The sequence below is a fragment of the Erpetoichthys calabaricus genome, chromosome 5 (assembly GCF_900747795.2).
Source record: "Erpetoichthys calabaricus chromosome 5, fErpCal1.3, whole genome shotgun sequence".
Taxonomy (NCBI): domain Eukaryota; kingdom Metazoa; phylum Chordata; class Cladistia; order Polypteriformes; family Polypteridae; genus Erpetoichthys; species Erpetoichthys calabaricus.
In genome coordinates this window covers 15,243,441-15,256,196 of record NC_041398.2, presented here as the reverse complement: position 1 = coordinate 15,256,196, position 12,756 = coordinate 15,243,441, and the positions used below count along the sequence as shown (strand labels likewise).

The 12,756-nt window shown below is 41.5% G+C and overlaps 1 protein-coding gene across 1 annotated transcript; it reads left to right on the top strand.

The window, feature by feature from the left end:
• The first annotated feature begins 2,737 nt into the window (after positions 1 to 2,737).
• On the top strand, positions 2,738 to 12,483 carry LOC114641548 (gastrula zinc finger protein XlCGF26.1-like). The gene is made up of 3 exons (XM_028790582.2): positions 2,738 to 2,985; positions 8,805 to 9,306; positions 10,329 to 12,483. Exons 2-3 carry the CDS (start codon positions 8,931 to 8,933, stop codon positions 11,957 to 11,959), a joined length of 2,007 nt encoding a protein of 668 aa, XP_028646415.1. The 5' UTR covers positions 2,738 to 2,985; positions 8,805 to 8,930; the 3' UTR covers positions 11,960 to 12,483.
• Positions 12,484 to 12,756: the final 273 nt, after the last annotated feature.

Below are 12,756 nucleotides of genomic sequence, written 5' to 3'. Positions count from 1 at the left end.
TAGAAGGGCTTCAAATCCACGCTTGTGAAATTCACCATTCTATTTAGATAGATAGATAGATAGATAGATAGATAGATAGATAGATAGATAGATAGATCTTTATTGTCATTGTCACTTTTACAAAGGAACAACGAAATTGAAGGTGCAATCGACTCAGTGTGAGGAATAAGAATTAAAAAGACAAAAAGACAAGAAGAGAGAAAATAATAACAAACCGAATAGTAATAAATATACAAATTGCAACTCTTTTTTTTTTTCTAATATTTTAGTTTATTCATAAATTACTAAAGTACAATACAAAATACAATAATCATATATACAACAATAGAGCAAAATATCCATCCATCCATTATCCAAACCGCTATATCCTGACTACAGGTTCACGGGGGTCTGCTGGAGCCAAACCCAGCCAGCACAGGGCACAAGGCAGGAAACAAACCCCGGGCAGGGTGCCAGCCCACCGCAGGGCAAAAACACACCAAGCACTCACACATTAGGGACAATTTAGGATCACCAATTCACCTCACCTGCATGTCTTTGGACTGTGGGAGGAAACCCACGCAGACACGGGGAGAACATGCAAACTCCACGCAGGAAGGACCTGGCAAGCAAACCACAAGTCTCCTAACTGCGAGACATCACCGTGCCGCCCACAGCAAAATATAATTTCCATATTTAAACAATTTTCTAATTTAACAGAGCACACAAAAAAGAAAGAAATACAAGAGAAAGAATAATCAGAAAGGTCTCTTCATATAAATTAAAATCATTAATAATAATAATAATAAGGATAGAGCTGCCAGGCAATAGAAAAAGAGGAAGGCCTAAGAGAAGGTTTATGGATGTGGTGATGGAGGTGACAGAGCAAGATGACGAGGACAGGAAGAGATGGAAAAAGATGATCTGCTGTGGCAACCCCTAATGGGAGCAGCGTGAAAGAATAATAATAATAATGTTTTGTTTATGTAGCGCCTTTCATTCACTTTACAATTCAATAAACATATTAACAAGACAATAGAAATTGCATACAAGAAAATGAAAAATACTCATTGAAGAGATGTGATTTATTTTTCATATATTTTAATGATTTTCAGTTGTCACAAGAATGAGTCGGAGACATCATAAAGAGTTGGGGCAGCCACCCGTATAATATGCTCGGCTGCAAAATTGCTTCATTAGATACAAATTGTTGATAGGTTGGAGTCCAGAACAGAACTGCCTGTACTGAGGCAAGATGGCCGTTTTAAAGGCCTAGAAAGGAAATGACGTCAACAGGCAGGAACTGGGAGTGTCTTCCTCAGGCTCGGAAGTGACGTCATCCTTGGGACTGGCAAGATGCGGGATTTCCCGGGAAAGGTCTGCAAGGGACTGAGAGAGATAGTCAGTATACTCCGCCACCCCCTGGCCTGGCATAGAATTACTAGTGAGTAAGCCCTTCAGCTGTTTCCCATGCGCACGTGTGTGACACAGTATAATGTGAATTCTTTGATAAAAAAAAAAAAAAAATTACTGACGGTTTGTTTATCTTGGATATATTTACACTTTGGAATAAAGAATTTCCCTAAAATAAGAAGGACATTCAACAAATATTATTAAAATCGCTTCCTAATATAGGGTGGTCCAGATCTAACTATGCAATTATTGCATTGCATTGCATTAAATATTGCATAGTTAGATCTGGACCATATAATATTTTCAGTTGGAAACATTGTCTTCAGTTCTTATATAATGTTTCCAGTTTCAAACAATATACTCTCACTTTGGTTTGCTTTATTATATCCATAAATATTTCCCAAAATAACAAAAGAATAATGAATTACTAAAACACAAACCAATCCAGTGTCCATCCAAATTTTTTCTTTTAAAGCTATCACTGTTCCAGGGCATTTGCTGGGCATAACTGCAGTACCAGCTGAGGGGTTGGTTATATGACCAAATAAAATCCTATCTCCCCATTGGTTGGACCAAAACAGATTCATTAGAATAAGTTTCTTGTAAGAAAACAACATGTGGCTTCTTGCTTTTACAAAAGAGAAACACGACTTTTCTTTTTGTATTTTTTTCTAAAACCCCTTGCATTAAATGAAATAAAACGTAACTCAGAATTTATTGAAAGCATTAAAGAACAATCAACGCCTTAACAGAGCTAAATAATTTCAACAAAAAAATGCTGTTACTGGGCGGGAAGATGGCGCAGTTGTAGCGCTGCTGCCTTGCAGTAAGGAGACATGGGTTTGCTTCCCAGGTCCTCCCTGTGTGGAGTTTGCATGTTCTCCCTGTGTCTGTGTGCTCTGGTCTCCTCCCACTGTCCAAAGACATACAGGTTAGGTGCATTGGTGATCCTAGTGTGTGCTTGGTGTGTGGGTGTGTGTGTGCCCTGCGGTGGGCTGGCGCCCTGCCCAGGGTTTGTTTCCTGCCTTGTGCCCTGTGCTGGTTGGGATTGGCTCCAGCAGACCCCCGTGACCCTGTCTTTGGATATAGCGGGTTGGATAATGGATGGATGGGCGCTGTTATTGTTCTATTTATAGAAAGTGAACAGAAAGCAAAGTTCCTTTTATTATAAGTCAGTTTAAATTTCGTTCTTTGCTATAAAATATTAGAAAGTCAAAATATTTCCATTATAACATTTCTTGAAAGAAGGCAGCGCAGTTCTCACACCGTTAATGTAAGCAGATGGACCTTTAAAATATGCGCGCTGACCTGTTTCATCTGTGGCGACCGAAGAAAATCTGAAACAGATCAGCGCATGTGCAGGGGAGTGGGCGGGGACCCGTCGCATGCTGATGACGCAAGTTTGTGTCGCCTTATTTGAATTCGCACGGACGGTCTCGCGTGTAAAGGCAGCATTTGGTCGCATGAACAAGCACAAGTACGGAAGTTGAGTTAAACGAGGTCTTTGTTTTCTAATGAAACGTACAATTTCTTTTCAGAAAGAGTAATGATACAATCGAACATAGACGAATAAAAGGACTAAAGTGCGCAGAGGTGGGTAATTTCTTTTTCTTTGTTTAATCGGCTAGCTCCAAATCATTCATTGGGTATTGCGGTAATAAAGTAGGATCCGGCAGAGTTAAAAAGGAGAGCTTAATTATCATTAATAATACTTTGCATTTATATAGCTTTTAAAATATTTGGACGTTTAAATGAAAAAAAGGTGAGACAGAGTTGAATGTAGAGATCGCGTACGGATGCCAATCTCCTGTAGTGGTGAAAACATGGCACGTTAAAGGGCTGCTCAGGTTTGACCAAAGAACACTTTGTTGTTGTTGTAGCTCCTTTTACGCTAAACGGAAGCACGGTGGATCTTCTCCTCGCCCAGGCGCCACTCAGTTTGCTGTGTACATTTATCACGGTGGGGGTTGGGGGCATTAAAAAGAGATCGACTGTCTTTTTGAATAGGTATCCTTTGAGTTGGCGCAGGCGCAATAAGCCGCAATGGAGCTGTTCGTGCTCGCGGTCTTTTTGCACGATGTTTCTCTTTTGAATTCACGCATGCTCCGTGTATTCCTGCCGGTCAGTGGGATAAGCGCCGTCGCTAATTCTGTCCTTTGTACTCCTAGAGAGGCGATTACACGAAGTGCGTTTAGCGAGTAAACCAGGTTGTGCTGAGCCGGTTCCGGAAGGAAGGTGTCGGCCCTGCTGATTGGTTTGTTCTCATCCGATGGCACAATGCGACTGGTCACACGCGTCAATGTCATTTAAGAGGACTGGCATGTGCACGAATGTATTGTATTTTACATATTCGATCGCTAATTAACTTGCAAGCTGTTTCGTCTTGTGGTGGGTGCGGCAACGAGCCATACCAGTGCATCCTCCCCAGCCTGACCTGACCTGTATCACATAGATAGATAGATACTTTATTAATCCCAAGGGGAAATTCACTTACTCCAGCAGCACCTCACTGATACAAAAAAAAAACAATATTAAATGAAAGATGGATAATAACGCAGGTAAAAACAGACAATAACTTTGTACAGTGGAACCTCGAGATACGATCACCTCTGTATACGAGAAATTCAAAATACGAGGAAAGTATGAGCGAAAATTTCAGATCTAAATACGAGCATTGGCTCGCGTAACGAGCCACGAGCCAGGCTGTGGGTATAGCTCGCGGCTTAGCGAGGGGGCGTGGTAGCAGTTGCAAGCCGCGATCTGCGGTGTCTGCGTTTCTCACTTAAGTGCACAGGTGGGAAACTGCCCACATCCATGATTGTTCCTGTGGCTGATGGGCTGCAGCTGCCGTGTCCTCCCCGCATATATAGAGAAGCGCGAGCTAGTTAAGGGGGAGAAAAAGTAAAAGAGAGGGGGGGGCTGCGGCAGCAGGCAGGCAGGCAGGCTGGCTCGCGAGTAGCTGAACAGTGAGCTGAACAGGCGAGCCAAACAGCTGAACCAGGACGGTGTAGAGAAGGTCAGCTGCATTAAGAGTGTCTCGCCTGTTGCAGAGCCTGCAGGTGAGACGCTAACAGAGAAGAAGCACCGGGGATTGTCATCTGTTTTTTAAAGACTGCATCCTTTTGACGTTTTAACCTCGTGTTAAAGGATTGTTATTCTTGTGTATTTTAAACCTCCACTTCACAACTGTTTTAAGGATTATTTATTTAAAGATTTATTGAATGCTCTACTGCACTTTGGACACCTGTTTTGATTCTTTTAATAATCAGTTATATTATTTACCAGTGTTATTTATTAAAGGTAGACTACAGTATATATAATTTATCAGTGTTATTTGTTAGGAAAATTGATTTTTATGTTAATATATTTGGGGTGCTGAACGGATTAACTGGATTTCCATTATTTTCAATGGGGAAGTTTGTTCTAGATACGAGAAATTCGCTATACAAGCTCAGTTCTGGAACGAATTAAACTCGTATCTAGAGGTTCCACTGTATAATGTTAAATGTTAACATTTACCCCCCCTTATTCCCTCTGGAATTGAAGAGTCGCATAGTGTGGTGGAGGAACGATCTCCTCAGTCTGTCGCTGAAGTTGCTCCTCTGTCTGGAGATGATCCTGTTCAGTGGATGCAGTGGATTCTCCATGATTGACAGGAGTCTGCTCAGTGCCCGTTGCTCTGCCACAGATGTCAAACTGCCCAGCTCCATGCCAACAATAGAGCCTGCCTTCCTCATCAGTTTGTCCAGGCGTGAGGTGTCCTTCTTTATGCTGCCTCCCCAGCACACCACCACGTAGAAGATGGCGCTCGCCACAACCGTCTGATAGAACATCAGCATCTTATTGCAGATGTTGAAGGATGCCAGCCTTCTAAGGAAGTATAGTCAGCTCTGTCCTTTCTTACACAGAGCATCAGTATTGACAGTCCAGTCTAATTTATCATCCAGCTGCACTCCCAGGTATTTATAGGTCTGCACCATCTGCACACAGTCACCTCTGATGATCACGTGGTCTATGAGGGGCCTGGGCCTCCTAAAATCCACCACCAGCTCCTTGGTTTTGCTGGTGTTCAGGTGTAGGTGGCTTGAGTCGCACCATTTAACAAAGTCCTTGATTAGGTCCCTATACTCCTCCTGATGCAGCCCACGATAGCAGTGTCATCAGTGAACTTTTGCACGTGGCAGGACTCCAAGTTGTATTGGATTAACACACCAAGGTTGACTTCTAGACCATTCAAAAAAAAAACAAAAAACCTATAACTCTCTTATTTATGGTGTATAGTATATTTAGACTTCTAAAATGCATTCATCAATAACTCCAACTACTGGAATATACATATCTATGACTACTGTGGTACCAAGGTTACATAATATCAAGAAAAAAAATGAGTCTTTGAAATTCCTAGTAAACCCTGGGAATAGTCTTTGTTTCCATTACAAAATACGACTGATCTCATCCTTTCTTTGTGGACCTCCGTAACTCCATCCAATGCTGGTTGTTTTTTTTTTTTCCTTTTGTCTAAATTCAGGGAACATCCAGTAAGTACCATCCGTTACTTTAGTTATCTGGAAGCTTCTCCATCCTATCTAGAACCCCACAACCACTTTGTCATAATTTGCTGTCCTTTTGTAATCCTCAAGACTATTACTCTCAGTCTCCTTTTCAGGCCTGTATGTTTTTCCCTCCTCCAAATGGAGGATCTCTACTTTCACCTTTTTCTTTTACCTTCCTCAGGAGGAGGATGATGATCTTCCTGTTGCACTTTCTAACAACGTAGAAGCCCTTCCTGTCCCCCCCCCCCCCCCCCCTTTACCTCTGAGTCTTTTCAAAATAAAAGCTCAGACCAGAATTGGAGTTTCAGAAACCCCTCCCCCCCACACCCCCAATCCAAGTGTTTCAAGGGTGAAATTCTGGCTCACTGTGCCTTTGTCACAAGGGAAAGAAGAGGATTGAGAGGAGGAGTTCTTTAGGTAGTGAAGCATGGAGTAGGTAGAAGAGACATCCTCTCCAAACAGATGACATTTAGAATAGCCCACTGTCTGTGTGTCTGTTGGTTTGTCAGTATCTTTAATAGCTGTCAAATACGATTTTAGTACATGTTTGTACTGAATGTGTTTTCTTAGGGGTCGGGGGGAGCAAAAATACAGTTTCTCCCCCATTTTTTTTGAAGGGTAGCATATCAATACGTCAAAGAGCGAGGTTCTTTGAAATTGTGGCTTTAGTTTGGTTCAAGGTGAGAAGAGATATAAGAGGAGGATTGAGAGGAGGAGTTCTTTAGATAGGGCAACACTGAGTAGGTAGAAGAGACATCTTTGGAATGCCCCACTGTGCCTGTGGGTTGATTTAATATTTTTGATGGCTGTTAAGTGTGACTCGATATGTAATCATACCGAACATTTTGTTTTTTTCTCAACGTTTCTGTATTTTCCTCTTGTAATTGAGATGTATCATGTCAATGCATTAAGGAGCAAGGGCATTTGAAATGGTGGCTTTAATTTGGGTCAAGGTGAGAGGTGGATTGAGAGGAGGAGTTCTTTAGATAGGGAAACACTAAGTAGGTAGATTAGACCTCCTCTCCAAACTGATGACATTTAGAGTGGCCCACTATGCCTGTGGGTTGGTTTGTTAATATTTTTAATAGCTGTTAAATGTAATTAATGTGTTTGTCCTGAATGTGTTTTCTTCAATATCCTCTGTTTTTTTTTCTCCTGTAATTGTGATATATCATATTATTACGGGCCCCACTAGTGGGCTACAGCAACAGAAATGACGAACGTAGCAAATCCCGAAGTGTACGCGAACTTTGCCTCCACCAGAGGATGAGCTACGTCAACCAGGTCTGGAACTGATCTCCACTGGCCCTCAGTGGTGACGCAATCCAGGTCTTTGGCCCTGTGGAATAGGTAAAGTGGAGCAGCAATGAGAGCACAGCGCTTACAGTTTGTTGTCCAAGTTGCGTCTGAGGGGCGGGCCGAAGTTAGTCCCTTTACTGCAACTCTGACGGAACCACTTCAGTGTGAAACACGTTCCTACCAATTACTGCTCATGTCGCAGTCCGTTTTTATGGTCCAATCGACAACAGGGACCCTTTGTTTACCAAATAGTATTCACTTTTGGCGATTTTATTACATTAATAAGGAAAACTATTGTGGCCACAATTTTTTTTTGTTTTGTTGAGCGTGCCACAATATCAATGCATTAAGGAGCGAGTGGCTTTAGTTTGGGTCGGTGTGAGAGGAGGAGTTCTTAAGGTAGTGAAGCATGGAGAGTCCTCTCCAAACCGATGACATTTAGAATGGCCCACTGTGTCTGTGGGTTGGTTTGTTAAGATCTTTAAAGCCACCATTTCAAAGACACTCACTTTTTTGATGCATTGATGTGCTAACCCTAAAAATAGGGGGAGGAGGTGGGCCTGGGGGAACAGAAATAAATGAGGAAAACTTGTTCAGTATAAACAGATGTTGAATGACATTTGACCGCTATTAGTTTGGTTCAAGGTGAGAAGAGAAATAAGAGGAGGATTGAGAGGAGGAGTGCATTTGGTATTGAAGTACTGAGTAGGTAGAAGAGCCCACCCCTTCTCCAAACAGGTAACATTTAGAATGGCCCACTGTGTCTGTTGGTTGTTTTGTTTTGTTTTTTATATTTTTAATAATCGTCAAATTTGATTCAATATGTGTTTATACTGAATGTGTGTTCTTCGTCTACTTCTGCTCCCCAGGCCCCCTTCTCCTCCATTTTTTTGAGGGGTAGCATATCAATACATCAAAGAGCGAGTGTCTTTGAAATGACTTTTTTAATTTGGTTCAAGGTGAAAAGTAAAGTAAGAGGAGGATTGATTGGAGGAGCGCCTTTGGTATTGAAGCACTGAGTAGGTAGAAGAGCCCCCCTCTCCAAATGGGTGACATTTAGAACGGCCCACTAAGGCTGTAAGTTGGTTTGTTAACAGCTTTTAATGACTGTCGAATATGACCGAATACATGTTGGTGCTGATTGTGTTTTCTTCAATGTGTATTTCTGTAATCGAGGCGAAATGTATCCCCACATCACAGACTTAAATTCTTTGAAACAATGGCCTTAGTTTACGCCAAATTCAACCTTTGCACCTTTCACTATTACTTTTGGGCCAACATTGATTGGATCCGTGCTGCCGGTATGAAATGCTTCAACTTGATTATGAAAAAAATGCATTTTGAAACTTTCTCACCTTTCTGTTTTCTTGCTCTTGTCAGTTTAAGTTACAAATCTGTCAAGAGCTTCTCAGGGTGATACGGAGGTTTCATGTAAAAATGTCATCGAAGTTTGGTTGTTTGTTTTCTGTGTTTTTGGTAAATAACAGAAGTTAACATGTAATGGTTTTAATAATTATTTACAATAATTTTGAAATGATATTATCACTTGAATGTTCACAGAAAAAGAAAAGTTCCTGTCTCCATGCAGTGAGCTGTTCAATGGCTTCTGGACCAAGGCTGTCTGTGTGAGAAGGGAATCCGAGAAGAGACACTTGGGGAAAGAGAGAGAAGAGTTTTACCCAAACCATGGCCTCAGCCAAAAAGGATGACACCGATGAAATACTGGCACATATTAAACAAGAGGACTTTGAGTGGGCTGTGGGCGAGGATTTGTGCGTGAAGGCGGAGGATCTCGAAGGAAGAATTTCAGATTTTAAAGAGGAGGAGTTCAAGTGGGAGGCTGACATTAAAGAAGAGGATTCGAAGGATTTCATGGTTGGCATCAAACAAGAGGTCTGCGAAGAGTCCCTTCCCAGCTTCCAGCCCTGGCGTACTAATATGGGACAAATGGGCACCCAGGAGAATTCTGTGGAACTGGAATCTGAGTTTTCAGAGTTTAAGGGAGAAGGAGAAGGGAGAGGAGCTGAAGAGCAGCAGCCACCATCTAGAGACGTTGAAACGAGTAAGTAACGAGATTACAGGTAAATTCTAGTGTGCTTGTCTTAAGTGGAAATGAGAGGTGAGATACACAAATCGGGGCTAGCTACACAGGTGTAGGACAAGTAACAATACTCTCTTAAAGGTTCCCTATGTTCATTTTTCATCCATTTTGTGTAGGAGTCCTATCACATCATTTATCACATCATCGCAACACTGTTTTGTAGACAAGATACCTTTGTGGTCACTGGCATTTTAGCTTTTAGGGGTTCCACCATATTTTTTTTTTTTTTGTGCTGTTAGACCCATTACCTGTCACATGCCATAACGGTGAAGATTCATTAATATATTTGGATCATGTCACAGTTCCTTCTTTACAGTGATTATTTAATACACGCATACAGAACACATACTCTTCAAACTATATACAAGCATGACATAACATAATATTCTCAAACACACTTGGCCAAATTGTGTGAGAGGACAGAATGTGTCCCAGCAGTGTGACACATGAGGCAGGCTGAGGTGCCAGTCCATCCAATGGCCTACTTGCCCACACAGTTCTAGGTTAGGGTCACCAGCTGAACTCTACTGTACATTTATGAAAGAATGTGAAAAATTCACAGAGACAATTCCAGGGTGCAGGGCTGAACCCCAGGATGCTGAAACCAGGAGTCCACCACAATGACCACTGTGCCACCCTAAAGTGCATGCACTACATACTGCATTTATTCAAAAATACCAATGAGATTCTTAAAGTATCTAATTATCATCAAATCAATAAAAAACACAAATGCCAAAAGCATACCCCCATATTGCAATTGCTGTAGGCCAGCTGCCCACCCAGCCCCTCACAGTTTGCCATGTGGGTAAATGTCAACAGTTATGAAGGAATAAGGCAAAGCTCTGGGGATGAGTCAGCCATTGAAGGTGATTCATCCACTGCAGGGTCTTGTTAAAGATCAAGAAGCACAGCTTGATAGACATGATAGGAACATCAAAAATCTGCATTAAAAAGATTTAACTTGACTATTTGTTTCACTGCAGTTTTACATGAAAATGCCAGCTGCTCCCCATCTTTATTTGTTCAGCCATCTCTTCAGTGCAGACTGCAACAGAAACAGAAGGAAGAGAAGACACAGGAATCAACAAGGGGATTAGAGAATGTGACCCCTGTTTCTTTGCAGTGCACTTTTACTGCTGACAAACTAGCTGCGGTGGAGGTGATCGACACTGACCAACAACAAGGGCATAACACAAATCGAGAGGCTTTGTGTGCCAGTCGAGGGAGTGAAAGTACAATGAAAAACACATCTGACGGTAAAGAAACAACAAAACCTTATTCTTGTTCTGAATGTGGGAAAAGATTTCTCCATGACAGTGGCCTTCAGAAACACATAAGAATTCATGCTGGAGAAAAACCTCATTGCTGCTCTGAATGTGGCAAGCGATATTCTGACAGCCGTGGTCTCAGAGTACATAGAAGAACCCACACGGGAGAAAAGCCATATGTCTGTGCTAAATGTGGAAAAGGATTCAAACAAAGTGGCCATCTTCAGTCCCATACAAAAATTCATATTGAAGAAAGACCTCATGGCTGCTCTGAATGTGGCAAGCAATTTTCTGACAGTCGTGATCTCCTTAAACATTCAAGAATCCATTCCAGAGAAAATCCACATGTCTGTCCTGAATGTGGGAAAAGATTTTCCTATAATGCCAAACTTCAGTCGCACATAAGATCTCACACTGGAGAAAAACCTTATTGCTGCTCTGAATGTGGCAAAAGATTTTCTAACAAGTATGGTCTCCTAAATCATTTAAGAGTCCATATTGGAGAAAATCCACATGTCTTTTCTGAATATGGGACAGGATTTTCCCATAATGCCAGACTTCATTGCTGCTCTGAATGTGGCAAGCAATATTCTGACATCCTTGGTCTCAGAATACATACAAGAACTCACACGGGAGAAAAGCCGTATGTCTGTGCTAAATGTGGAAAAAGATTCAGACAAAGTGACCATCTTTATTCCCACACAAAAATTCATACTGAAGAAAGACCTCATGGCTGCTCTGAATGTGGCAAGCGATTTTCTGACAATCGTGATCTCCTAAAACATTCAAGAATCCATACTGGAGAAAAGCCATATGTCTGTTCTGAATGTGGAAAAAAATTTTCCCATGATTCCAGACTTCAGTCGCACATAACAGTTCACACTGGAGAAAAACCTTATTGCTGCTCGGAATGTGGCAAAAGATTTTCTAACAAGTCTGGTCTTCAAAGACATACAAAAATCCACACTGGAGAAAAGCCCTTTGGCTGTGCTGAATGTGGGAAAAGATTCATTGACAGCAGGAATTTTCAGAGCCATGCAAGAATTCACACTGGAGAGAAGCCATATGCCTGTTCTGAATGTGACAAACGATTCAGCCATGAAAGCGGTTTTCGGGCCCATACGAGAATTCATACTGGAGAAAAACCTTATTGCTGCTTTGAATGTGGTAAACGATTTCCCCAATTTGCCAATCTGAAAAGGCATGCAAGAACCCACTCTGGGGAGAAGCCTTATTGCTGTTCTAAATGTGGCAAAAGATTCTGTGAGAGTAGTGCTCTTCAGAACCACATAGCTATCCACACACAAGAGGAAGTTGGGATGCTGCTACATGTAAAAATATGCTAATGAATTGTGACACGAGAGTGGCACACCCACGGAGCAACACTCCTATTTACAAAATCGGACCAAACCAACAAACCAAAACACTACCTCCCCATGACCTTGTAGTAGATTCTTCTTAAAGTAGGATGAGGAGCCCGGCACACACAAAAATCTCCTACTCTTAGGAAAATCTAATATTATCAGAAGCGGAGCAAGACCGAACCCTAGCCCCAATTTGATCCCCTCAGCTGGATATATCCTTTATGAATTTACAAAACGAAATGACCACGCCAACAATTATTTAAACAAACAAGACTATACATTATAAATCAATCAAACAAAACTATAAACACCCTTTAAGCAATCCTCCCCAAATCCGGAACAACTAAACAAACACTAATTAATATGCCCACCCCCCTTGAACCCTTCTATAATATACTCCCCAGAAAAGAGTGAAAGAAAGGAAAAGAAAATTAAATGTCACCTATTTACTGCCAGCACAAATAGATTCACAGCACACACACAAATATATATACATATACACACACACACATTATATATATATATATATACACACACACATTATATAAAATGTGTGTTTGTATATACACTGTCTGGACAAAAAAAAAGTTGCCACCTGGATTTAACTAAGCAAATAGGTACGAGCCTCCTATTGGATAATTACTGCATGGGTGATTATCTTTCAGCTGGCAACAAGTTATTTAACCCCAACTGGTGCAATGAGTTGCTTCTCATTTCTTAAACAACCATGTCGAAAGACACATCTCGTGGTCATGGAAAAGATGTTAGTCTGTTTGAGA

What these genes read in the sequence shown, in the direction of transcription:
- LOC114641548 (XM_028790582.2), top strand. Translation starts at nt 8,931, where the DNA reads ATGGCCTCAGCCAAAAAGGATGACACCGATGAAATACTGGCACATATT. An exon ending in ATCTAGAGACGTTGAAACGA is followed by an intron (nt 9,307 to 10,328) that starts GTAAGTAACGAG and finishes GTTTCACTGCAG; the next exon opens with TTTTACATGAAAATGCCAGC.